At 57.1% G+C, this 26,599-nt stretch overlaps 1 protein-coding gene across 1 annotated transcript in view; it reads right to left on the bottom strand.

Annotated features, from left to right (window-relative positions):
• The window catches only part of THOP1 (thimet oligopeptidase 1), a 33,309-nt gene extending 6,710 nt beyond the window's left edge, over positions 1-26,599 (bottom strand). Inside the window, exons 1-9 of the mRNA XM_012436224.3 lie at positions 26,515-26,599; positions 22,012-22,224; positions 18,537-18,685; positions 12,482-12,589; positions 9,150-9,252; positions 4,169-4,329; positions 1,968-2,103; positions 1,213-1,579; positions 647-848 (exon numbers count right to left, since the gene is read on the bottom strand). Coding sequence (XP_012291647.2) covers positions 647-848; positions 1,213-1,579; positions 1,968-2,103; positions 4,169-4,329; positions 9,150-9,252; positions 12,482-12,589; positions 18,537-18,685; positions 22,012-22,224; positions 26,515-26,530 — 1,455 coding nt within the window. The 5' untranslated portion in view covers positions 26,531-26,599. The remainder of the gene's footprint in view (positions 1-646; positions 849-1,212; positions 1,580-1,967; positions 2,104-4,168; positions 4,330-9,149; positions 9,253-12,481; positions 12,590-18,536; positions 18,686-22,011; positions 22,225-26,514) is intronic.

Here is a 26,599-nt window from a genome sequence, read left to right on the forward strand (position 1 = left end):
CCTGGGTCCCCAGGGAGGGACAGCTACATGTGTGCTTCTCAGGGTTCTCAGCGCCTTCACAGGACAGAGCTTTTCCGAGGAATGACAGCTGTGTGCCAGGAAAGATGCTTGCCACAAGATGGCACCATGTTGGCCAGGCTGGTCCTGAACTCCTGACCTCAGGTGATCTGCCCACCTCTGCCTCTCAAAGTGCTGGCATTACAGGTGTGAGCCGCTGCGCCCGGCCAGATGTGACTGTACTTGGAAACTGGATGTCTAAGGAGGTCACTAAGGTAGCATGCCTGGGGGCCCTGCAGGAGGAGCTGAGGACCCACACAGAAGGACAAGCGCATGAGGACACGGAGGAGGCGGTGTCTGCAGGCCGAGGATGGGCTCGAGGGAGCCAGCCCTGCTGACGACATGACCGCAGACTCCAGCCTCCAGGACCAGGAGGACATACACGCTCTTTGTCTAAGCCCTGGTCTGTGGTGTTTTGCTGGGGCAGCCCCAGGACACAGGCATGAGAAGGAGCCGCCATCTTCAGGTGGCATAGGATGAAGGAGCTACCAGGTGGGTGCAGAGAGAGCCGGAAGCTGAAGCCCCGAGCTCGGGCCCCACTGACCACAGGCAGTCCCAGCCCCTGCCCCTGCCCGGGCCCCACACCCACCTGGGAGCAGAGCTGGTGCATCACGTGCCCAAACTCGTGGAAGTAGGTCTCCACCTCGTCGTGCTGCAGCAGCGAGGGCGCGTCGGGCGTGGGCTTGGTGAAGTTGGCCACCATGGCCGCGATGGCGATCTGGCGGCTCCCATCCTGCCGCAGGCAGCCAGGCTGCAGGCCAAAGCAGGCCGCGTGCCCATACTTCCCTTCCCTTGGGGGTGGAGGCAGCGTCAAGTCCTGTGGGCACTTGAGTCCCCGACTCCACATCCCTCAACCCACTTGACTTATAACCCAGACCACTGGGCACCTCTGAGGTTCTAAACCTCCCTCTCAGCAGAAGCAACTTGGCACCGGGCAGCATGAAAACCACGGCCCGGTCCAGCTGCCATCCCTCCCCTAAAGGACTCTGGCCTGGGCAGAGCTGTGCCCTGTCTGGGTGGCCACGTGAGAGTGGAAACAGGACAGCTGCATTTTCGGCCCCCGTGGTGTGCCCATGGGCGCTACTCAGACAGGAGTGCGGGCTCTGAGGAGACCCAGGGCCTGGGCACGCCCCCCGCCCCCCTGCCCTCACCCACCGCGGGTACAGGTCCAGGTAGAACTTGCCGACCACTTCCCCCGAGGCTGCGTCCCTGGCTGTGTAGAGCCGCACATCCTCGTGCCAGGCGCCAGCGCCCTCCTCCTGGTGGAAGGCCAGCCCCAGCAGCTCCTGGTAGATGCCCAGCAGCCCCTGCGTGACCACCTGCACGGGGAAGTACTCCTTGAGCAGGTTCTGGTCCACGCGGTAGCGCGTCTCCTCCACCTGGTTCATGTAGTAGCGCATGTCCCAGGCATGGATGCGCCCGTCGAAGGTCAGGCCCCGGCGCTCGCACTCAGCACGCTTCAGCTCCAGAATCACCTCGCGCTCCTGCTCCCCCAGGGGCTTCAGCTTCTCTGCCAGCTCATCTGCGGGGAGGGCAAAAGGTGGGTGTCTCGCCCTGCAGGCTCCTCCATGGCTCTAGGTTCTCCTGCCCGCAGCCACAACTTCATCAGGCTCCCCGTCCGTCTGGAAGGGAGGGCCCGCAGCTCTCAGCAACCCCTCGCAGGGCCCATTATCCTCACGCTCAGGACGAGGGGGCGGAGGGATCGGTGCAGGCATGGGACTGACACCAGGGCCTGGGCGCTTCCCTGTTCTGAGGGTCCCTCCAGGGGAGTGAGGGAGCCAGGGCAGGGGTCGGAAGTCCCTCTTCATGGAGGGGAAGAACAGGGCTCTAGGGATAGCACCAACTGCCCCCGGGGATGACTCTGAGAACCTTCGCCACAGGGACCCCGGTGGAGGAGAAAGAAGGGCTACCTAGGAAGGTGGCCACGGTCTGGCTGGTCTTGGCCATGTTCATCTCCAGGACATAGTCAGCATGCGTGCAGAACCCCAGCAGGCGGGACTTCTGGGCCCGCAGTGTCACCAGCTCCTTGAGGATGGCGCAGTTCTCCTGCAACCGATATCACCGTGCTGTCGGCCAGGGTGCCACTCCCTCCGCCTCCAGGGCCAGGGGCTCATCCCATGTCTGGCCTCCGGCCCCTGCCCCTCTCTGGCTGTGTCACTACACAGCCTTTCTGGTCACACCACGAGTGTCATTATAAGCCTTAGTGTAAATGACTCTAAGGCCTCACACAGAACGTGGTATGGGCACGGGGGCTGTGTGCACAGAATGTAGTATGTTGCGGGGGACTATCTGAGGAGCCTCTGAGGGCATCACTGCTGCACATGGGGATACCCCCATGTCCAGGCCCTGGCTCCCAGTCTCAGGGCTCTGCCCATCTCCACCGGCACGTGACACGCACGCAGCCTCACCTCCAGGGACTGGCATTGCTGACCAAGGGGGTGGGGGGAGAAATATGACAGATGTGCCCATCAGCACACTGGTTCCACAGGGAACCCAGCTGTGACCAGGCAGGTGCATGCAGAGCTGCCAGTCAAGGGGGGCCAGGCCGACCACCAGCAGCAAAGTCTCTGAGGCGGCACATGCTCTGGGACCTGGAACTCAGCCCGCCCATGTACTCTCTCTTGGCCCGGCCCTCACTCTGCCACTAGCACCCAACCTTGGGGACCAGGACAGTATTTAGAAATGAGGACTCGTAGGGCTCGGACCCCTGCCCAGTTGACCTTCCAAGGTGCGCTCGGGAAGTTGAGGTCCACCCAGTCCATGGGTCTGCCTACTCAGGCGTACAGCAACGAGAATTCACTGCCAACATGTAGAAGGGCAGGCCCCGCATTTGAACCAACCACGGTCCTGGCCCCTGACCAGCAAGGAGCCCTCCTCTGCAGTGACCGGTGCCTGCCCATCACCCTACAGTGATCTGTGCCCGCCTGTCCACTGTCCGCTGTCCCCTGCGGTGAATGGCGCCCGCCTGTCTTCCTCTCAGTGATTGGTGCCCCACCCCGTTCCCCTGCAGTGATTGGGGCCCACCTGTCTTCCTCTCAGTGATTGGTGCCCCACCCCGTTCCCCTGCAGTGATTGGGGCCCGCCTGTCTTCCTCTCAGTGATTGGTGCCCCACCCCGTTCCCTTGCAGTGATTGGGGCCCGCCTGTCTTCCTCTCAATGATTGGTGCCCCACCCCGTTCCCCTGCAGTGATTGGGGCCCGCCTGTCTTCCTCTCAGTGATTGGTGCCCCACCCCGTTCCCCTGCAGTGATTGGGGCCCGCCTGTCTTCCTCTCAGTGATTGGTGCCCCACCCCGTTCCCCTGCAGTGATTGGGGCCCGCCTGTCTTCCTCTCAGTGATTGGTGCCCCACCCCGTTCCCCTGCAGTGATTGGGGCCCGCCTGTCTTCCTCTCAGTGATTGGTGCCCCACCCCGTTCCCCTGCAGTGATTGGGGCCCGCCTGTCTTCCTCTCAGTGATTGGTGCCCCACCCCGTTCCCCTGCAGTGATTGGCGCCCACCTGTCTTCCTCTCAGTGATTGGTGCCCCACCCCGTTCCCCTGCAGCGATTGGCAGTGATCAGTGCCTGCCTGTCCCCCAGCCCCTTTCGCTGGCCACATGAGCACCAACATGGTGTGGTCAGGAGACTACCAAGGCCCACTGTTCCAGATGCCAGACGGGAGAAGTGCAGAGGTCACCTGACCACACCATGGCGCCGGGGACAGTTACACGAGTCCATGTGGGAATGGCCGTCTGGCGCCAGGTCACAGCGAGAAGGCCCAGTCACGACCCACCTGTGGACCCAGGCTCAGGCCTGGGCACCGCCATGTCAGACCAAAGGAATGACCTGGGCGGCTCCAGATAAGGGAGAGAGGACACCTGCGTGTGGCCAGATGCTCAGAGCAGCAGCAGGAGCGTCAGCTCGGGAAGGATGAACTGGGCCCTGAGCTGTGGCCCCAGGGTCTAGGTGGAGCCCAGCATAGACAACCCCAGGGGGCGGCAGAGCCCCACAGGGAGACCTCTGCTGGCCAATGAGCCTGGCCAAGGAGATTGGGAAGTGCCTCACACGTGCGCGGCCGACAAGCCCCACAAGCTTCAGCCCCACAGTCCCTGGGGCCCCAGCCGCACCTTCTCACCTCCTTACACCGGCAGTTGAAGGCCTCCTCCACTTTCCTCCTGGTCTCTGGCACGTGGCATTTCTTCAGGAGGGGGAAGTAATGGGGGTACTTGAGGGTGACCTTCAACCTGCCGTCCTCCGTCTTCTCCAGGGAGTTGAGAAAGTCCTCGGGGAGCCCTCCTATGGGGACAGAACAGTCCTGTCAAAGCAGAGGGGTGGGCTTCCCTTCTGCCCGAAAAACTACAAGGGGGCCCTGAGGGAGCAGCCACAGCCCGGCCACCACCCGCCGCCAGGTCCCCCTCTAACCCCACCAGGAAACCCCCAGCACCCCCAGAGCAGATCTCCTACCCCGGAGGGGTTAAAGCTAAATCCGGCTCAACCCCTGGACAGCGTGAGCTTCCAGGGTGCTGCTGCCACCCCCACGTGTGAAGGGAGGAGTCGGCAGGAAGAGTGGCTGCCAGCACGCAGCCCCGCTGCGCATCCACTTCCAGGCGCGTCCCTCAGACAGACCCAATCCCTGCTCCCAGAGCTGCTCACAGCAGCCCTGCCGGCCTTTCTCCACCCACAAACCCCTGGCCGGACACAGCCCACCCCGCTGCCCAGCAGCCACAGTCTCCCACCTGGCTCCCCAGCCAACAGCCCCAGGGGAGATGGGGGCAGCAGCACCCCACACTGAAACCCTCCACGACTCCCACCTCACGGCTCGGGAGACGCCAAGGCCACCATGCCTTAGGTTCGCAGCTTTGACACAAAGACTGGCTCACCCTGCCCTCCAGGGTGGTAAGGGTGAGAAAGAATGATCGGGATGAGGGGCTGGTGGCCGATGGGGGACATTCTGGGAGATCAGCCCGTGGGGGTGGGTGGTGACGAGGGAACCAAGAGTCCCATGTGGCAGAGCCCCACCTCCCCATTTGCACGCCGGCACCAGCACCGGCCTGGCAATGTCTGCCCAGGGACTCAGCGGGCTGAGCTCAGCTTCCAATGTCCCAGCTGGGTTCTGCGGCGGGGGTGGGTTGGGAGGAGACGAAGGGAAAGAGTGGCCTCCTGAGACCTGCACATCTTCCTTTCCAAGGAGCAGGGGCCTTCAAACAGCATCGCTCCATCTCAACAGTGTGTCAGCCAGGAGTGACAGCTGACGGTCAGAGACGCGAGTTAAAGACAGCAAGGGAGACGGCCAGAGTGGCTCAGCAGTGCTGGACTGGAAGTCAAGCTGTAAAGTGCACTCGTCAAAGTTTTAATGTTTTTAGAAACAGGGTCTTGCTCTGTTGCCCAGGCTGGAATGCAGTAGTGCGATCAAGTTCACTGTGGCCTTGAACTCCCAGGCTCAAGCAAGCCTCCTGCCTCAGCCTCCCGAGTAGCTGGGACCACAGGTGTGCCCCACCATGCTCCGTGGCACTTGTGGGTTTTATATACAGACACAGAAGAGAAGAGTACGTGTGCCCATGGGTGACGCAGAGATGCGCATCTGCTCCCTGACTCTGTTGACAGCGTCCAGGAATGCTGCTCCCCAGCAGCGATGAACACACCTGGGGCCCAGATTCTGCTTCCTGAATCACCCTCCACTCAAAGGCACCACGGCTCCTCCAAGAAATGGCTCATCTGAGCTCTGGGGCAGAGAGAGCACGGATGAGCCAGCGGCACCACGTGTCCAATAGTAAGAGCAGGCTCAGAGGACAGCAGGTGCATTCCAAGGACACGGGGACTGTCTGGAGGGGCTCCCGAGGGTTGGTGTGGAACGATTTGAGCACTGAGATAAATAGTAATGGATGATAACCTGGGAATAAGACGGGAGCCTCATGCACACGGCAGGGAGAGAAACAGATCAGTAAAAAAACGGGCAAGGAGGAAGGTTCGGAGTCACAGCAGGATGACTAACGCTCGGAAGGATGAGGGCAGCAAAAGTCACCTATGGATGCAGCACTGAGTGCGTGAGAAGTGCGAGTGATCGACACTCACAGGTCTCCGGTCTAGGTGGGGGCATCCACTCCAAAACACACAAGGAACTTAATCCCAGAGATGGCAGCATTCGGGGTGGCAGTGCTGGGGAGATGGCGGTGCTGGGGGATGGTGGCGTTGAGGGGATGGCAGTGCTGGGGGATGGGCGCTGGGGCACTGGGGTGCTGGGGGATGGGGGCGCTGGGGGATGGAGACGCTGGGGGATGGGAGCACTGGGGGGATGGCAGTGCTGGGGGATGGGCGCTGGGGCACTGGGGCGCTGGGGGATGGGGGCGTTGGGGGGATGGCAGTGCTGGGGGATGGGGCACTGGGGTGCTGAGGGATAGGGCGTTGGGAGATGGTGGCGTTGGGGGGATGGTGATGTTGGGGAATGGCGATTGGGGGCCAGCATTATTGGGGGACAACGGCATTTGAAGACGGTGTTGTTGGGGGATTTGGGTATTGGGGACAGTGGTACTGGGGGATGGGGGTGTTGGTGGATGGTGATATTGGGTGCTGGGACCTTTAACAGGCAACCAGGTCATGTGGGCTCCGCCTTCAGGAATGGATGAATCCATTCATGGATTCATGGACTAAGGAAGGGATTGATGGATTAATGTAGCAGTGGGACTGGGGCTTTGTGAGGAGAGGAGGAGACCTGGGCAGGCTCGCTCAGCCACCTCCTCTCACCAGGTGACACCCTGGCCCCCTCACGGCTCCAGAGTCCCCACCAGGAAGAAGGCCCTCATCAGATACGGCCCCTTGACCTGGGACCTCTTAGCCTCCAGAGCTGTGGCAAGTTAATTCCTCTTCTTATAAACTATTCGGCTTTAGGTCTTCTGTTGTAAGCAAAAGAAAAGGGACTAAGCGTCTCCTGACAAATGACTGACTCAAAGGGAAATAGGCCCCGGGGCAGTGGAGAGCCTGGGGGGACCACCCCTTTCCCAGGCATGTGCCACCATCACCCACCATGTGGGACTCAAGCCACCTGCACGGGAGGCCCTTCAGGCTGGACAAACGGAACGGCGGCCCAAAGAGTTAGACACCAAACCCAACACACGCTCTTGAGTGTGCAGGATGGCAAATGTGAAAAGCAGCAGCTGAAACGCTGACAAGAGAACACAGCTGGCTGCGATCGGGGAACCCATGTGCCCCAGCACTCTGCAGAACCAGCCTGCTGACACCATTACCCAGCGGAGTCTGCAGAACCAGCTTTGCTGACGCCGACTGACTGAGCTTCTGCTGCACTTCAGACCAACTTCCCCAGGATCTGCACCGGACCTGTGTGCTGGCATGGACAGACAACCATGTGCGCCCGAGGACCTTCCCGACCTCCTCCCCTTTCCGTCCACCCATCACCTGCTAACCCCAGAACCCGCCTCTAAACCTTCTCTAATCAAAGCACTGCCTGAAAGCTGGCACAGGAGGCAGATGTGAGCTGGACGCCCAGTCTCCTGGGGAGCCACTTGCGATGAAAAGCTTTCGTTTTCTCAAAAACTTGGTGCCACAGCACTTGCTTCTAGCACACTGGGCATCGAGCCCTTCTGCTTGGTAACACGAGCAGGTGGGAGGAACAGCCCTGCGGGGATGGTGTGGGAGACTGTGGTGACAGTGGGGAGGGTGTGGGTGACGGTGGGGAGGGTGTGGGTGACGGTGGGGATGGTGTGGGTGATGGTGTGGGTGACGGTGGGGACGGTGTGGGTGATGGTGTAGGTGACGGTGGGGATGGTGTGGGTGATGGTGTAGGTGACGGTGGGGATGGTGTGGGTGATGGTGTAGGTGACGGTGGGGATGGTGTGGGTGATGGTGTGGGTGTGGGGGGGACGGTGTGGGTGATGGTGTGGGTGTGGTGGGGATGGTGTGGGTGATGGTGTGGGTGTGGTGGGGATGGTGTGGGTGATGGTGTAGGTGACGGTGGGGATGGTGTGGATGATGGTGTGGGTGTGGTGGGGACGGTGTGGGTGATGGTGTAGGTGACGGTGGGGATGGTGTGGATGATGGTGTGGGTGTGGTGGGGACGGTGTGGGTGATGGTGTAGGTGACGGTGGGGACGGTGTGGGTGACAGCGAGGATGGTGTGGGTGACAGCAGGGATAATGTGGATGGCCATGGGGATGGTGTGGGTGCAGTGCACCCACTGAGTTGCAGGGGCTGGGTCCCTGGGGCTGGGAAATGTACGTTACTGCAGATTGTAGGCTGACTTCTCTCCCTTGTGTAGACGCGCTGCCTGAGACCCAGCGGGGCTGTGAGGGGCTAAGCCAAGCGCTGTGGTGTCAACCTGTGACCGCTCCTTCAGGGAACGTGCGCCCGGGTCACTGCACATCAAGCCACCCAAGGAGGCCTCGGACCATAAGGGCCTTGTCCCCACCCGTCACCTCAGAGGCAACCACAGTTAGAGTCTAGAACTAGACATTATATTCTACAGCATTCATTAGAATATTCTGGCCCAGCCTCACTGTGGCTCATGCCTGTAATCCCAGCACTTTGGGAGGCCGAGGTGGGAGGACCACCTGAGCCCAGGAGTTCAAGACTAGCCTGGCCAACACGGCGAAACTCTGTCTCTACTACACACACAAAAATGAGCCGGGTGTGATGCCATGCGTCTGTAATCCCAGCTACTCAGTAGACTGAGGCAGGAGAATCACTTGACCAGGGGGCGGAAGTTGCAGTGAGCTGAGATCACACCACTGCACTCCAGCCCGGACAACAGAGCAAGAATGCATCTCTAAATAAATTTAAAAAAGGCAGGAAGTGGGGTCTCAAGAGAAAGTTCTGGCTGCCTCAGGGCCATTGCTGACACTGGCACCCTTGGCTGCCCCATCTGGCCTGGGCTCCCGCCACTGCCAGAGGCATTTGCCATTAGGGTGGAATCTTGGTCAGACAGACCTCAGCCGGAGTGTACCAGGTGAGGAAAGCCCTCGTCCCAGCGGGTCAGATGCAGGTGGCTTGGCCTCCCTCCACCCTCCACCGCAGAAGCCCGCGGGAGGAAGCTTGGCCTGAGGGCCTGCCAGCCCTGCAGTGAGTCCCAGGACCCACAGCTGCCCACCCCCCACGCCTGGTCCCTACCCAGCTCCTCCACCGTGAAGGGCAGGAAGGTCGTGTCCTCGTTCAGGTTCTTGTTGAAGTCGATGCACAGGAGGCTCAGCTTCTTCTTGATGCTTTTGATTTTCTGGAGAGAAAGGCGAGGCGTGAGAGGAGGGAGAGACCAGAGCGGGAGCCACAGGAAGACGCAAAGTCCTGGGAACGCTCCCACCTAGGGCTAAGGGATTTCCCCAAGAACGAGGCAGAAAGAAGAGACCACCAGGGATGAAAGAGTGAGGCGGGAGGCAGAGAACGGACAGACACGGAGACCACGAGGCTGCGGAGCTGGGTGACCTTGGGTAGCCTCAGGGCTGTGCTCCCGTCTGTCAGGTGTGGCCCTGGCCAAGAAGGCCTCAGACCTTCCTATCCACTCAGGAATCACTTTCAGAGCCTACAGTCTAAGCTTGTCAACACTTTCCTGAGATGGCGGTCTCACTCTGTTGCTCAGGCTGGAGTGCAGAGGCAATCTCAGCTCACTGCAGCCTCAACCTCCCAGCTTTATGCATCCTCCTGCTTCAGCCTCCTGAGTAGTTAGGACTACAGGTACACACCACTACGCCCAGCTAATTTATATACGTTTGGTAGAGTTGGGGTTTTACCGTGTTGCTCAGGCTGGTTTTGAACTCCTGGGCTCAAGCGATCCTCCCAACTCAGCCTCTCAAAGTGCTGGAATTACAGGCATGAGTCACTGTGTCTGGCAGCTTTTGAACATTTTATCCCTTATCTGGTAAAGGGGGTTTTAGAAACAGCTAAAAATCGACCCTGGTGATAGGGGATACCAACTAAGAACTCAGTCTAGAGGGGCCCCGCTGGTAGCCTTGAGGGCTAGGAGCCGACCACTGTGTGAGCAGCACCTGGCTTGAGGGCATGTGACACATGACAGGCTGGCAGCAGGGCCGGGCTTTGACTCAGATCTTCCCTCTGGAAGCTCCGCCAGGCAGGTCTGGAGCCCAACTCCACGGGGCCGGAGCAGAAATGCTCACCCATGGGACAGAGTGCGGCGGGGGCTAGAAACTGTGCCCACGGTTTTGCTTGTCAGGCAGGCCCCTGGCTCACAACCAGCCGAGGGCTTGCTGGGCCTCTCCCGGGAGAGACTGCTGGGCGATTCTGTCTCCCTCTCTCACCATCTCATGCAGACAAACCCAGCAATGCCAGGGAAGGCTCTGGAGACTCAATGTGCCAACAGCGTTGGCCCGAAGAGCCCGCAGGAACACCGGGAACTCTGCTCGCTTGGGTCTGGACCTGGCACCTCTTCTGGCCTCTGCCCTCCATGCAGGGCTGCCTCTGGCCCTCCTTGCTCACTGGTCCTTGTCGGAGAGTTTGTGGCTTCTGCCGTGCACTCGACCACACATGCTGCGCGTGCAAGAAGCTGGGTGGCTTTTTAAAATAACTGTGGCACGGTGCCTCATGCCTGGAATCCCAGTGGTGTGAGAGGCCGAGGTGGGTGAATCACTTGAGGTTAGGAGTTTCAGACCAGCCTGGCCAACATGGTGAAACCCTATCTCTACAAAAAAATACGAATAATTAGCCAGGTGTGTTGGCAGGCGCCTATAATCCCAGCTACTCAGGAGGCTGAGGCAGGAGAATGGCTTGAACCCAGGAGGCGGAGGCTGCAGTGAGCTGAGATCGCACCACTGCACTCCGCCCTGGGCGACAGAGGGTAACTCCCTCTATAAAGAGATATACAAATAAATAAAAATAACTGTGACTCTTGTCCGCTACAGCTGAGCTGAGACCCCCAGTCCCGAGTCCTGAGAGGGACCCTGACTCCGCTCTTATCAGTGCTGGTTTCACTGACAAACGCACCGGCCTCTCCGAGTTGTGGCTGCCTCAGCCGTCAGGTGGAGATGCCCTAATCAGGAGAGCTGTAGCTTTACATAACAGGAACAGGGACAGCCACGGGGCTCTGGCTGCAGCCTGAGAGATGCTGCAGCGTCCTGGACAGACGCTCCTTGACTTAGGACGGGGGTATGTCCCAATAAACCCATTGTGAGTTGAGAATCTCATAAATCATGTACGTATTTACTATCTAACATGCAGAGCGTCACAGCCAACCTGGCCTGCCTTAACCGTGCTCAGGACGCTCACAGCGGCCCACATTCTGATGTCATCGCTGAAGCAAAGACTATTTGACAGGAGGTGTTGCGAACCTCATGTAACTTTTGTTTTCAGTTCACCTGCACCATCGCAGGCTGGCTGGGAGCCATGGCCGGTGCCCAGCATCACAGGAAAGCAAGTGCCCAGGTGGCCACCCTGGGAGAGATCAGCATTCCAATACAGTCTCTACGGAACACGCATCATGGTCACACCATCCTGAGTCAGGGGCTTGTGTTCTGATGCTTTGACGTCTGGGGGCCTTGCCGGCCCTGGAGAAACAGTCCCTCTCAGAGGCAGCCAGCAACTCGCTGCAGACATCTTTCATGCAAATCAACCAGCCTCGAGCCCCTACACTCTGGGGTACAGCCACTGGACCCCAACACCCTAGGGCGAGGTACCCGACGAAGGGCGGCCCCCATGCCAGGGCCGGCTGGCATGGTCCACTGATCGCACTCCCCACCACGCCCACGCCTTCACAAAGGACCACAGTGAAGGCCCTGCCCAGAGCACAGCTCCTGACCCAGCCCTGCTTCCCATGTGGCACGCTGCCAGTTCCTGGGAACTGTGACAAACATCTCTTCAGTGGCAGTCACCCCTGCTCTGTTGGCATCACCAAACCCCGATATTCTGCTAACACACGACGCTTGACTTCAGCGCTGTCCTCCCAGCTCTGCACCAACTAATTCACATCACCCTTGAGACGCCCACATCAGGCACAGTGGGCAGCGAGTGGAGGGGCTCCTGTCGTTACTGAGCCTCTGTGCCCCATGTCTGCATGTACCTGCCTTGCCAGAGTTCATGTCCTCAGGCAGCACAAAGACGGACATCAGGCTAGGGGGTCAGCCTTAAAGGGAGGACACTCCCAAGGAGGCAGGAGCAGGAAGCCACGGGAGCCTCACCAACCACGCCCAGCACTCCCCACACACAGTACTCCCCAGAACCGAGCACTCCCCACACCCAGCACTCCCTAGGACTGAGCACTCCCTGCACCCAGCACTACCCAAACCCAGTACTCCCTGGGACTGAGCACTCCCCATACCCAGTACTCCCTGCACCCAGCACTCCCTGGGACCAAGCACTTCCTGCACCCAGCATTCCAAGCACTACCCACGCCCAGCACTCCCTGCACCCGGTACTCCCTGAGCCCAGCACTTCCCCTGCCCTGTACGTCCCGCTCCCAGAACCCCCCTGGCCCGGCGCTCCCCACACTCAGCACTCACTTCCTGAGTCTCTCTGGGGAGGTGAAGCCCATTCCTCCGGCCCAGCTTGATCAGCCGCTCCAGGTACCGCGCAGCCTCAGGCCTCAGAGAGTCCTTCTGAACTTTCTCCTGGAATAAGAACATCAAAGCATGTAAGACATGGGCCAGTGCAAATACTCCAAAGAGCTGTTTGGCAGTTTCTCAAAGACCTGATCATCTGGCCCCCATGTAACTTGGCAGCTGAACTTCTGGGCATTTATCTCAGAGAAATGACAACCTGTGTGTACATGAAATCTGAGCGCAAGTGTTTGCTTAGTTTGGAAGAGCCCTACACTGACATCAGCCCAGAGCTCCTTCACCAGGGTGATGGCAGAGCAGGAGTAAGATCGCTGATCGTCCCAGGTCAGTACCGGGGTGTAGATGACACCATAGTTTTGGAAAACGTCCATGCTGGGGGAACTGGGCAGAGTCGACAAGGGCACCCGACTATTCCTGCACCTGTGTGGGAACCTGTTGTCGTCTCTACAGAAACTCTGGAAGGTGGGGGTGGGAGAATTGCTCGGGCCCAAGAGTTTGAGACAAGCCTGGGCAACATATGAGACCCTGTTTGCATTTAAAGAAAAAACAAAATAATCCATTGCTATCATGGGCCACCCTGATGTGTACTGGTACCGAAGCACCTGGGCTGCATCTTCCTGACACTGTGGGGACGTGGCTGCATGTTCCAGGGGTCCTCGGCTAAGAGGATGAACAGCAGCAGAAGGGTCTCTGGGTCTCTCGAAATCACGTGACATCAACAGCAAAGGCCCCACTGCATGCTGGGAGGAGCGTCCAGGGGAGTAGGAGCCCACGGGGCCATGTCATCAGGCCCTGTCAGTTCACATCACGTAGGGATGGGGTGTTTGGGCCAAAAACGTGGGATGGCCAGGAAAGGAAAGTGCACATGCGTGGCTGGGCATGGTGGCTCACGCCTGTGATGCCAGCATTTTGGGAGGCCAAGGTGGGCAGATCACCTAAGGTCAGGAGTTCGAAAGCAGCCTGGCCAACATGGTGAAACCCTATCTCTACTAAAAATACAAAATATGGGCCAGGCACAGCGGCTCATGCCTGTAATCCCAGGACTGTGGGTGGCTGAGGTGGGTAGAACACTTGAGGTGGGGAGTTTGAGACCAGCCTGGCCAACACAGTGAAACTCCACTGCTACTAAAAATACAAAAATTAGTCCGATGAGGTGGCACGTGCCTATAATCCCACTATTTCAGAGGCTGAGGCAGGACCATCGCTTGAACCTGGGAGGTGGAGGCTGTGATGAGCTGAGATCACACTATTGCACTCCAGCCGGGACAACAGAGCAACACTCCGTCTCAAAACAAAGCAAAGCAAAAAATCAAAAAACAGAAAAGGAACTGAGTGTGAGGGAGCCGTGGAGCCCCAGGTGTTCTGTCCCTTGCTGTTGTCATCATGCTGTATTTGCCTTTACCATTTTTTAACAGTTTTTAAAAAAATGGTGCTGTATCGCTGGGCATGGTGACTCATGCCTGTAATCCCAGCACTTTGGGAGACTGAGGCAGGCAGATTACGAGGTCAAGAGATAGAGACCAGCCTGGTCAACATGGCAAAACCCCATCCCTACTAAAAATACAAAAATTAGCCGGGCGTGGTGACGTGCGCCTGTTGTCACAGCTACTCGGGAGGCTGAGGCAGGAGAATCACTTGAACCCGGGAGGCGGAGGTTGCAGTGAGCGAAGATGGCGCCACCGCACTCCAGCCTGGCAACAGAACGTGTCTCCGTGTCAAAAAAAAAAAATTGTTTAAGACAAGCCTAATCTAAAATTCACCACTCTAACCCCGACGAAGCACACAGCTGAGGGCATTCAGTGCAGGCCCATGCGGTGCAGCCCCCGCCTGCATCTGCTCCAGAACTCCTCCTCGTTATGCTTTAGAACCCAGAGAGCAGGAGTCCCCAGTCCTCAAGAGCTTTCCACCCACTGCTGCTGCTGTCTTACAGATTCTCCTGGCCTGACAGATTCTCCCCGCCTTACAGATTCTCCCGGCCTTACAGATTCTCCCCGCCTTACAGATTCTCCCCGCCTTACAGATTCTCCCCGCCTTAGAGATTCTCCCCGCCTTACGGATTCTCCCCGCCTTACGGATTCTCTCCGCCTTATAGGTTCTCCCCGCCTTACAGATTCTCCCCACCTTATAGGTTCTCCCGGCCTTACAGATTCTCCCCGCCTTAGAGATTCTCCCGGCCTTACAGATTCTCCCCGCCTTAGAGATTCTCCCGGCCTTACAGATTCTCCCCGCCTTACGGATTCTCCCCGCCTTATGGATTCTCTCCGCCTTATAGGTTCTCCCCGCCTTACAGATTCTCCCCACCTTATAGGTTCTCCCGGCCTTACAGATTCTCCCCGCCTTAGAGATTCTCCCGGCCTTACAGATTCTCCCCGCCTTAGAGATTCTCCCGGCCTTACAGATTCTCCCCGCCTTACGGATTCTCCCCGCCTTACGGATTCTCTCCGCCTTATAGGTTCTCCCCGCCTTACAGATTCTCCCCACCTTATAGGTTCTCCCGGCCTTACAGATTCTCCCCGCCTTAGAGATTCTCCCGGCCTTACAGATTCTCCCCGCCTTACGGATTCTCCCTGCCTTACGGATTCTCTCCGCCTTATAGGTTCTCCCCGCCTTACAGATTCTCCCCACCTTATAGGTTCTCCCGGCCTTACAGATTCTCCCTGCCTTAGAGATTCTCCCGGCCTTACAGATTCTCCCCGCCTTAGAGATTCTCCCGGCCTTACAGATTCTCCCCACCTTACGGATTCTCCCCGCCTTACGGATTCTCTCCGCCTTATAGGTTCTCCCCGCCTTACAGATTCTCCCCACCTTATAGGTTCTCCCGGCCTTACAGATTCTCCCCGCCTTAGAGATTCTCCCGGCCTTACAGATTCTCCCCGCCTTAGAGATTCTCCCGGCCTTACAGATTCTCCCCGCCTTACAGATTCTCCCCGCCTTACGGATTCTCTCCGCCTTATAGGTTCTCCCCGCCTTACAGATTCTCCCCACCTTATAGGTTCTCCCGGCCTTACAGATTCTCCCCGCCTTACGGATTCTCCCCGCCTTACAGATTCTCTTCGCCTTATAGGTTCTCCCCACCTTACAGGTTCTCCCGGCCTTACAGATTCTCCCAGCCTTACGGATTCTCCCCGCCTTACGGATTCTCTCCGCCTTATAGGTTCTCCCCGCCTTACAGATTCTCCCCACCTTATAGGTTCTCCTGGCCTTACAGATTCTCCCCGCCTTACAGATTCTCCCGGCCTTACAGATTCTCCCCGCCTTACAGATTCTCTCCGCCTTATAGGTTCTCCCGGCCTTACGGATTCTCCCCGCCTTACAGATTCTCCCCGCCTTACAGATTCTCCCCTTCTGACGGATTCTCCCCGCCTTACGGATTCTCACCGCCTTACAGGTACTCCCAGTCTTATGGATTCTCCTCGCCTTACAGATTCTCCCCGCCTTACGGATTCTCCCCGCCTTATAGGTTCTCCCAGCCTTACGGATTCTCCCCGCCTTACAGATTCTCTCCGCCTTATAGGTTCTCCCAGCCTTACGGATTCTCCCCGCCTTACAGATTCTCCCCGCCTTACAGATTCTCCCCGTCTGACGGATTCTCCCTGCCTTACGGATTCTCTCCGCCTTATAGGTTCTCCCAGCCTTACGGATTCTCCCCGCCTTACAGATTCTCTCCGCCTTATAGGTTCTCCCAGCCTTACGGATTCTCCCCGCCTTACAGATTCTCCCCGCCTTAGAGATTCTCCCGGCCTTACAGATTCTCCCCGCCTTACGGATTCTCCCCGCCTTACGGATTCTCTCCGCCTTATAGGTTCTCCCTGCCTTACAGATTCTCCCCACCTTATAGGTTCTCCCGGCCTTACAGATTCTCCCCGCCTTAGAGATTCTCCCGGCCTTACAGATTCTCCCCGCCTTAGAGATTCTCCCGGCCTTACAGATTCTCCCCGCCTTACGGATTCTCCCCGCCTTACGGATTCTCTCCGCCTTATAGGTTCTCCCCGCCTTACAGATTCTCCCCACCTTATAGGTTCTCCCGGCCTTACAGATTCTCCCCGCCTTAGAGATTCTCCCGGCCTTACAGATTATCCCCGCCTTACGGATTCTCCCTGCCTTACGGATTCTCTCCGCCTTATAGGTTCTCCCCGCCTTACAGATTCTCCCCACCTTATAGGTTCTCCCGGCCTTACAGATTCTCCCCGCCTTAGAGATTCTCCCGGCCTTACAGATTCTCCCCGCCTTAGAGATTCTCCCGGCCTTACAGATTCTCCCCACCTTACGGATTCTCCCCGCCTTACGGATTCTCTCCGCCTTATAGGTTCTCCCCGCCTTACAGATTCTCCCCACCTTATAGGTTCTCCCGGCCTTACAGATTCTCCCTGCCTTAGAGATTCTCCCGGCCTTACAGATTCTCCCCGCCTTAGAGATTCTCCCGGCCTTACAGATTCTCCCCGCCTTACAGATTCTCCCCGCCTTACGGATTCTCTCCGCCTTATAGGTTCTCCCCACCTTACAGATTCTCCCCACCTTATAGGTTCTCCCGGCCTTACAGATTCTCCCCGCCTTACGGATTCTCCCCGCCTTACAGATTCTCTTCGCCTTATAGGTTCTCCCCACCTTACAGGTTCTCCCGGCCTTACAGATTCTCCCAGCCTTACGGATTCTCCCCGCCTTACGGATTCTCTCCGCCTTATAGGTTCTCCCCGCCTTACAGATTCTCCCCACCTTATAGGTTCTCCCGGCCTTACAGATTCTCCCCGCCTTACAGATTCTCCCGGCCTTACAGATTCTCCCCGCCTTACAGATTCTCTCCGCCTTATAGGTTCTCCCGGCCTTACGGATTCTCCCCGCCTTACAGATTCTCCCCGCCTTACAGATTCTCCCCTTCTGACGGATTCTCCCCGCCTTACGGATTCTCACCGCCTTACAGGTACTCCCAGTCTTATGGATTCTCCTCGCCTTACAGATTCTCCCCGCCTTACGGATTCTCCCCGCCTTATAGGTTCTCCCAGCCTTACGGATTCTCCCCGCCTTACAGATTCTCTCCGCCTTATAGGTTCTCCCAGCCTTACGGATTCTCCCCGCCTTACAGATTCTCCCCGCCTTACAGATTCTCCCCGTCTGACGGATTCTCCCCGCCTTACGGATTCTCTCCGCCTTATAGGTTCTCCCAGCCTTACGGATTCTCCCCGCCTTACAGATTCTCTCCGCCTTATAGGTTCTCCCAGCCTTACGGATTCTCCCCGCCTTACAGATTCTCCCCGCCTTACAGATTCTCCCCGTCTGACGGATTCTCCCCGCCTTACGGATTCTCACCACCTTACAGGTACTCCCAGTCTTACGGATTCTCCCCGCCTTACAGGTTCTCCCGGCCTTACAGATTCTCCCCGCCTTACAGATTCTCCCGGCCTTACGGATTCTCCCCGCCTTACAGGTTCTCCCCGCCTTACAGATTCTCCCCGCCTTACGGATTCTCCCCGCCTTACAGGTTCTCCCGGCTTTACGGATTCTCCCCGCCTTACGGATTCTCCCCGCCTTACGGATTCTCCCCGCCTTACAGGTTCTCCCGGCCTTACGGATTCTCCCCGCCTTACGGATTCTCCCCGCCTTACGGATTCTCCCCGCCTTACGGATTCTCCCCGCCTTACCGGTTCTCCCGGCCTTACGGGTTCTCCCCGCCTTACGGGTTCTCCCCGCCTTATAGGTTCTCCCCGCCTTACGGATTCTCCCCGCCTTACAGGTTCTCCCAGCCTTACAGATTCTCCCCGCCTTACGGATTCTCCCCGCCTTACAGATTCTCCCCACCTTACGGATTCTCCCCGCCTTACAGGTTCTCCCGACCTTACAGATTCTCCCCGCCTTACGGATTCTCCCGGCCTTACGGATTCTCCTCACCTTATGGATTCTCCCCGTCTTACGGATTCTCCCTGCCTTACGGATTCTCACCACTGTGGGCTTTCCCTTAGTCTGCCCGGCCACTGGCCGCCACACTCCCCGCGGGACCCCTCACCTGGAGCCAGACAATCCTCTGGTACACGTCTTCCCTCATGCTCATCTCCACATCGAACTCGGAGAGCTTCTTGTCAGCCTCCGTGCTGGCCGTGCGGATGTCCTTGGAGGGAGAAACGTGCTGGGGGAAGTCAAGGCTATTCCTCTGAACTGAAACGGGGGAGAGCAGGGAGATGGGTGAGAACAGGCCCAGTGCAACCAGCAGGTGCTGCCGTGACCTCTCCCCTAGCCCAGGCCTGTCTGCTGAATCCGCCGTGAACCATCTCCTGCCTCAGCCTCCTGAGTAGCTGGGATGACAGGCACATGCCACCATCCCCTCCAGCCTGGGCCCTGGGATGGAGAAACAGGTACTGTCGCCCAGGTCCTTGGGGATCTTATAGACCAAAGAAAAACACAGATTAGACTCCAAGCACTCCAAGCCAAGGAGGACCCCAACAGAGCGGGGTACCACGAAACAGGGAGGCTGACGGAACTCCGTTCTAGATGGAGCTGCAGCTGGCGATGGTCACATTTAAATGCATCAACTACTTACAATTTCCTGAGCACATCTGCGCTTTAGGTTGAGTAGAGGAAGTGTCAGTGGCTACAAAAGCATAAGCTTTAGGCCAGGTGAGGTGGCTCACGTCTGTAATCCTGGCACTTTGGGAGGCTGAGGCAGTCAGATCACCTGAGGTCAGGAGTTCGAGACAAGCCTGGCCAAAAAGGCGAAACCCCATCTCTACTAAAAATACAAAAATTAGTGGGGCATGGTGGCATGTGCCTGTAATCCCAGTTACTTGGGAGGCTGAGGTAGGAGAATCAGAGAACCGAGGTTGCAGTGATTTGAAATCATACCACTGTGCTCCAGCCTAGGTGACAGAGTGAGGCTCCATCTCAAAAAAAAAGAAAAAAAAGGCTTTAAAATGGTGTCACCCCATGACCCCGAGCCACCAATGCCAGGCATCAAGTCAGGAGACATGAACGCACATGCACAGGAATCTGCACACATGCATTCACAGCAGCACGATTCACAATTGCCAAAATCTCCATCGATGAGCGAATGGACTGACAAGATGTGGCCTCTGCCCAGTGGAACATGATTCGGCTAGGAAGAGGAACGAGGCTCTGGAACAGGCCACGGCGTGGACACACCGAGGACAGCACACTCAGCGAAAGCAGCCAGACACAAAAGGTCACACGGTGTGCAACAGCATTTCTATGAAATGTCCAGGACAGGCCCATCCACAGAGACAGGAGGAGCTGCATGGGTGCCGGGGCTGGGAGGAGGGCAGATGGAGCGTGGCCACTGCAGGGTATAAAGTTTCTCTCTGGGATCACAAAGATACTCTAAAATCAAAGAATGGTGACACTTGGACAACTCTGTGATTTTATTAAAAACCCCTGAAGTCTGTGCTTTAGATGGGTGAACTGTGTGTTACACAAACCGTATCTTAACGGAGCAGTTTAAAAAAACCAATCAGCAGCTGGGTATAGTGGCTCACGCATGTAATCCTAGAACTTTGGGAGGCTGAGGTGGGTGGATCCGGAGGTCAGGAGTTCAAGACCGGTCTGGCCAAGATGGTAAAACCCCATCTCTACTAAAAATACAAAAATTAGCAGGGCACAGTTGCAGGAACCTGTAATCCCAGCTACTCTGGAGGCTGAGACAGGAGAATTGCTTGAACCAAGGTGGCAGAGGTTGCTGTAAGCCAAGATCGAGCCACTGCACTCCAGCCTGGGCGACAGAGTGAAACTCTGTCTCAAAAAAAATAAATAAATAAACAAATTAGCCAGGCACAGTGGCACACACCTGTGCTCCCAGCTACTGGGAAGGCTGAGGCAGGTGGATCGCTTGAGCCTGGGAGATGAAGGCTGCAGTGAGCCATAATCACACCACTGCACTCCAGCAGCCTGGGTGGCAGAGCGAGACCCTGTCTCAGAAAAACAACAAAAAAGCCTGTAGTGGGAGAGCTCTGGGCCAGGCCTGACGCTAGTGTTGAAGAGAATAAAGAAAACTGCCCTCTCGGGATTTACAGGCGACCGATTAGACAAGCAACTGCCGGGGCGCTGGGTGTGACAACAGCGTCAGTGCTGTGCAGGGACTAATCCAGGCAGCTGGCATCGGGACAGGGGGAGCAGGAAGGGCTCCTGGGTGAAGTGGACTTAATCTGTGATCAGAGAGAAGCTGGGCATTCAGCAGAGCACAGGGAGAGGGGTGCCAGAGGCCGGCTGGGGAAGCGTGCCAGGCACGACGAGACCACATGTCCATGCACAGACGTAGCAGATGCTGGGTGTCCCGAGGGCCATGGAGAGGCTCGGAGGGGAGCACAAGGGTTGGTTTCAGTTTCCTTTAATGTTGCCTCTCGCCACCCCATGGAGGAGGAAAGGAAAGGCTGCAGGATGGGAAGGCAGGGCATGGGGAGGGGGAAATGATGCCTGGCACTGCTCGGTACCATGAGCGGGAACTGGTGCCACCTGCACCTGGTAAGACTCCTGCAGGAGAGACAAGGGGCCACCACGTGGCTGAGGAGGGGAAACCGAGGCCAGCCGGGATCTAAGTCACCTGTCGGAGCCAGAGTGAGTGGGAGGAGGGTCAGGATTCCAGGGGGGGCTGCAGGCGCTGCAGGCTCAGGGTGCTTCGTCCTTCCACCCCCCAGCATGCCAACTTAGACAGTAAACTCCCGGGAGGCCACATGGCATAGGCTGCGGAGGCTAACCTCTCCCAGGGATGCCTTGGGAACACACGAGAAGCCCTGAGCTTGAACTCAAGGATTCTTGATGGTTCTCAACAAAAAGGCCTTTTGCTAGATGGAAGGGTGGGAGCTGTCTCACTCAGAGTTACCTGCAGAGACTTTCTGGGTTCCTTGGACAGACAGGTACACTGTCAGCCTCCTGCAGAGCTCTGGAAGCAGTGTCCCTAACCCATGTCACCAGGCACCTCACTCCTCACCATGAGCACAGGGAGAAGAGGAGGATCAGGTTGAGAGTGAGGAGGACGCCCCAGGTCATGAGGTCACTCAGCAGGCAGAAGCCACAGGGGCCAAGTTGAGTCATTCAGAGGGAAAACAAATACCCGCCCTCCAAGGACAGGGAAAGAGGTCAGACGGGGGTCAGGTTTCAAGGCTGTCGCCTCTGGGAGAGGTGGAGAGGCTGGAGAGGCGTGCTGTTTAGACATGCTATCTCACGTCGGGCGCTCAGATCACACACCGAGAGGAGTCCTCTGAATGGACGAGGCTGTGAGGCAGAGTAGGGCCCGGGCGGAACCGCCTCTCTTCAACACCCTCAGTGACCAGCCCCTGCCAGACGCCTCCGCCCAGCCATCGGTTTCGCCACCGTGGCCAGCCTGGGGGTAGGTGACACTGCCCTGTGCTCAGGGGCAGGTGCTGGTGACACTTGGTGCCAAGTTCTGAACTGGCTCCGTGGGCTGGGTTGTTCCTGCCTGTTGCACACGTCCCTTGGCACCTGCAGCCCATGCCCACACCCTACCTGGGGCTTACCTGTGTAGGTGACTTCCACGTCGGCCAGTGCCTTGAGCGTGCTCTCGTAGGATACGTCCTCGAACGCCTGGGCGCCCACCTGGTCGTACACGCGCTTGGTCTGCTCAATGAGCTCCCGGGCGCGCTCCTCTATCTGCTGGGCGCTCAGATCCCATCGCAGGTAGTTCCCCACGGAGCACGGAGATGGCGCGTCTGCCATGTCTCCCGCACACGCTGCACAGAAAACAAAACCCAGTGCCGGGCAGGTCTGCTTTAGGTTCAGAGTTAGGGTCAAAGTCAGGGGGGCAGAGGAGAGGCTTCCCGTCCAGGATAGAGGTCCAGGGCTCTTGCGGGGAAGTACGAACTGACCAGTCCTTCAGAGCAGGAGGCAATTCTGTCACCTACCCTGTCCAGGGGACCCTGGCTGACATCTAGGACACCTGTGGCTGTCGAGACTGCAGGTGCTCCTGGCATGGAGTGGTTGGAGGCCAGGGATCCTGCTCAGTGCCCAGGACGGCCCCGGCAGAGAACAATCCAGCCCCAGATAGAGATGCTGCTGCTGTTAAAAGCCCCCCTGCCCTAGAGGGGAGACACCACGCACAGATCAGCTGGCACAGACCCCGGGTGTTCACAAAAGGGGAAGTCCAGGCCCACCCATGCACTGCTCAACTCCTGCCACGCCAGAGGGGAAAACTGAGGTAAAGCGGGGGTTGCCGGGAAGATCCCCTTCTTCCATACCCCACACCCTGTGGGGGGAACACACATGCCTCCATTCTTCAACTCAACAACAAAGTCAGCCTGGGATGTGGCCGTGCCGGACCCACGGGTGCTGGGGCGAGTCATGTGTGGCCTGGCCAGTCACTCCAGGGCCTCTGAGAAACGGGTGCGTAAGCGCAGCCGGAAAAGAAGACTGGCAGGCGGGGGCTCCTGGCAGCAAGAGCAGCTGCGGGAAGGGCGACTACCTGGAGAAAGTCCGCGCAAGCTCAGCACAGAGGAGGTGGCAGAACCGCCTGGAAAGACCTCATTGTGCAGGACCCAGTGGGGTCTACACAGAGCAGACGAGGGTCCAGCAAATGGTTCTGCAAAGGGCCAAGGAGTTTCAGCTTTGCGGGCCACAGACGGTCTCTGTCTCACCCAAAAATCTTTAGTTCCAGGGCTGTGCAAAAATAGGCAGGCTGACTGGGCGCAGTGGCTCATGTCTGTAATCCCAGCGGTTTGGGAGGCCGAGGTGGGCAGATCACCTGAGGTTGGGAGTTCGAGACCAGCCTGGGCAACATGGAAAAACCCCGTATCTACTAAAAATACAAAATTAGCTGGGCATGGTGGTGCATGCCTGTAATCCCAGCTACTCAGGAGGCTGAGGCAGGAGAATCACTTGAACCTGGGAGGCGGAGGTTGCAGTGAGACGAGATCACACCACTGCACTCCAGCCTGGGCAACAAGAGCGAAAGTCCATTTTCAAAAATAAAAAAAGAGTCCAGAGTTTGCCAACCCCTGGCGTAGATGACAACAAAGGCTTTGAACTTCAATCTTGAGTGCAAGGTAGAGCCCTGGAAAGGGACAGGAAGGGGGTGGGACAGTGGCACTAACAATCAGATGTGCATTTTCACAAAGCCTGGGGTGGGCCCAACAGGTTAGCTCAGATCCCAGAGGTTGAAGTCAGGCGGCCCGGGTTCGGACCCCACCTCTGCCACTTGCTAGCTCTGGGATTCTGGTAAGAAATGTTAACTCTCAGGCTTCCTGCCTGTGAAATGGGAACGATACAGGGTACAGAGAACGAGAACTGTAAGGAATGAGGCAAAGCATCTTGCATCCTGAACACCGCAAGACAGTTTTCCAGAGGTAGCTGTAAAACTGACAGACCACGCTCTCCAGCCCAAAAACTCTTGTGGCTGGGACATTTGAACATTCAGAATTTCCTCCTGTTGTAGAAACGTAATAGAGTCCAAGTGCCATGTACTCCATGTCACTAGGGAGGCTGGGGCAGCACTCTGACATCAAATGACTCTTTCTGCAGTGAAACGCGGGAATATGCACCAGGGTCTCTCCCTGTCTGCTCTGGCTGTGGGGGCCGGATTGCTCTCTGGGGTGGAGCTGTCCTGAGCACTGCAGGGTGCTGAGCACCCCTGGCCTCTACCCCCTCCATAACGGGAGTGCCCCCCGAAACTGTGACAACCACAAGTGTCCCCAGATATCGCCCAGGTTTTTATTTTTATTTTTAAGATATAAATTTATTAAAACTTTGATGTTAACAATTGATTAATTAATATGTTAACTATAAAAACCTAGAAGTCCCAGGAATTAGATTTCAAAGGATTTGGTCTCAAAGAATTCCTTATAAATGATTTTAAGGTGACACTCCTTATTAAACTGGGACCGTTTCTGCTTTGGGGCTTGTGTTGCCCCAGCTGTAGCCAAGATTAAAATGAGTCAGCAGCACATGAAGTTGTGGAGATGAGAGGTTCACATTCACTCTTATCCAAGTTTCAGCAAATAGCACCCTATTTCCCATTTAATGGAATGCAGTTTCTTCTGCGATTCTTTGGCATGAGGCGCTAGACTCCTCAATTCTCAAGGAAGAGCCATCTGCATTCTTGTCCTCACACGTGAGTACTTGTCACAAGTTAAAACACTGGCCAAATCATCACCTTAGGACTCCTTGTATGCATTCAGGTAAAAACACCCGGGGTGGGAGGACGGTGCTTTCTCTCAGTTCTCACGCTCACCCCTCAGTCACTTAGTTGGTCACAGTTGGGCAGGTAGCAGTGGGCTAAAAATTTTAAAACTCCTAATTATCGTGTCCAGAAGTAGACGCATGCTGCTGTTAACAACCATGACAGGAAAACCTGGACCAGCAGTTTTCTCCATAATGCCAGCGAGGAGGAGGTCCAGAAGAAGTAACAAAAGGCATCCCAGCCGCCCTGAGCCTCCAGCCTGAGGTAGCACAATCGCCCCAGCAGAGAATCACTGAGATTCACTAAGCGGGAAAAAGAAAGGCTCTCAGTCAGTCAGTTTAGGTCATTTTCTGGCCAAATGACATTGCTGTGAACTTCAGGCAAACCTTTCAGTTCACAGAGTAGTTAGGATTTTAGAACTGCAAATAAGGGATCACGGATCTACCTTAAACCGAGGGGTAAAGAAGAGCTTCAGGGTCTCGGAGAGGAAGATCGATGGGAACTGGAATTGTCAGAAAATTCTCCTGCAGGAGTTGGGATTTGAAAAACATGTGGACGTCTGTTTGTCCTGTAAATATTTACTGATTGTGCCAAGGATCCAGTAGCAAACGAGGCAGATGACATTCCTTCCTTCTTGAAGATCCCTGTGGCCTGAAGATCCCTAATTATCATTATTACAATTATTACCCTCAAGGCAATGGGCTGGACAAAGAGCCTGGGAGTGTGGCCTGGAAAGAGAAAAGTCAAGGATGGGGCAAGGAGTTGCCTCACAACAACCTGAGTGACTTTCTAAAATCCAGGCTGGGCGCGGCGGCTCATGCCTATAATCCCAGCACTTTGGGAGGCCAAAGCTGGCAGATCACCTGAGGTCAGAAGTTTGAGACCAACCTGGCCAATGTGATAAGACCCCCATCTCTGCAAATAATATAAAAATTAGCCAGGTGTGGGGGTGGGCACCTGTAATCCCAGCTACTTGGGAGGCTGAGGAAGGAGAATGGCTTGAACCCAGGAGGCGGAGGCTGCAGTCAGCAGAGATAGCACCACTGCATCCCAGCCTGGAAGACAGAGTGAGACTGTCTCAAAAAATAAATAAACAAATAAATTTAAAAACCGTATACAGGTGCCCCTTTGTCTTTAAATTAAAAGGGTCTTGGCTGGGTACAGTGGCTCATGTCTGTAACCTCAGCCCTTTGGGAGACCGAGGCAGGTGGATTGCTTGAACCCAGGAGTTCAAGACCAGCCTGGGGAACATGGTGAAACCTCCTCTCTACAAAAAAACGTTCCTGCCTCCTCGCCTCTGGCCTGGTGGTTCCCTCCTCCCGGGACTCCTCCTTCCCCGATCCTGGCAGGACACCTGCTTGTCCCCATCAAGTCTAGGCTCACCTTTTCAGAAAAGCACCCCGCCTAGGACCACCCTCTCTCTAAAGATGTCTCCCTGGGACTGCCCCGTTCGTGTTTATTTGCTCCGGAGCACCGATCCCCATCTTCGATCCTCCCTTGCTTATTTACTTGTTGAATGTCTGTTTCTGGCACTAGAATAACGGGAAAACGGGGACCGGAGTCTTCCAAGTCACGGCCTCCCCAGGGTCCGCCACGGGGCCCGACCCGTCCAGAGCGGAAGCGCCATCAAGTTTGCCGAATGAATGAAGCGCTGGAAAAGCTGGTTCATTCATTCGGCAAACGAGAGGGCGGGGTCGCCCACTCCCCCGCCGTCCCTCCAGCCCGGCCGAGGGTGGCTCGGGGGTCACTCGGCTCCAGCTTTAGGCCCAAGTCGCGACCCCGGGAGCAGCGAAGGTGCAAGGGACGCCCGGGTCCGGCGAGCGGGGCCGCACCGAGGGGTAGTCGTTACCTGCGGGGGGCTTCATGGCGGGCGGGTCTGCGCCTGCGGTCCCCTCCCTCTTTCCACCTGCTACGCGTCCAGCCACCTCGGCCCA

The sequence above is a fragment of the Aotus nancymaae genome, unplaced genomic scaffold (genome assembly GCF_030222135.1).
Source record: "Aotus nancymaae isolate 86718 unplaced genomic scaffold, 86718_ANA_hifiasm-v0.15.2.pri h1tg000028l, whole genome shotgun sequence".
NCBI classification, from domain to species: domain Eukaryota; kingdom Metazoa; phylum Chordata; class Mammalia; order Primates; family Aotidae; genus Aotus; species Aotus nancymaae.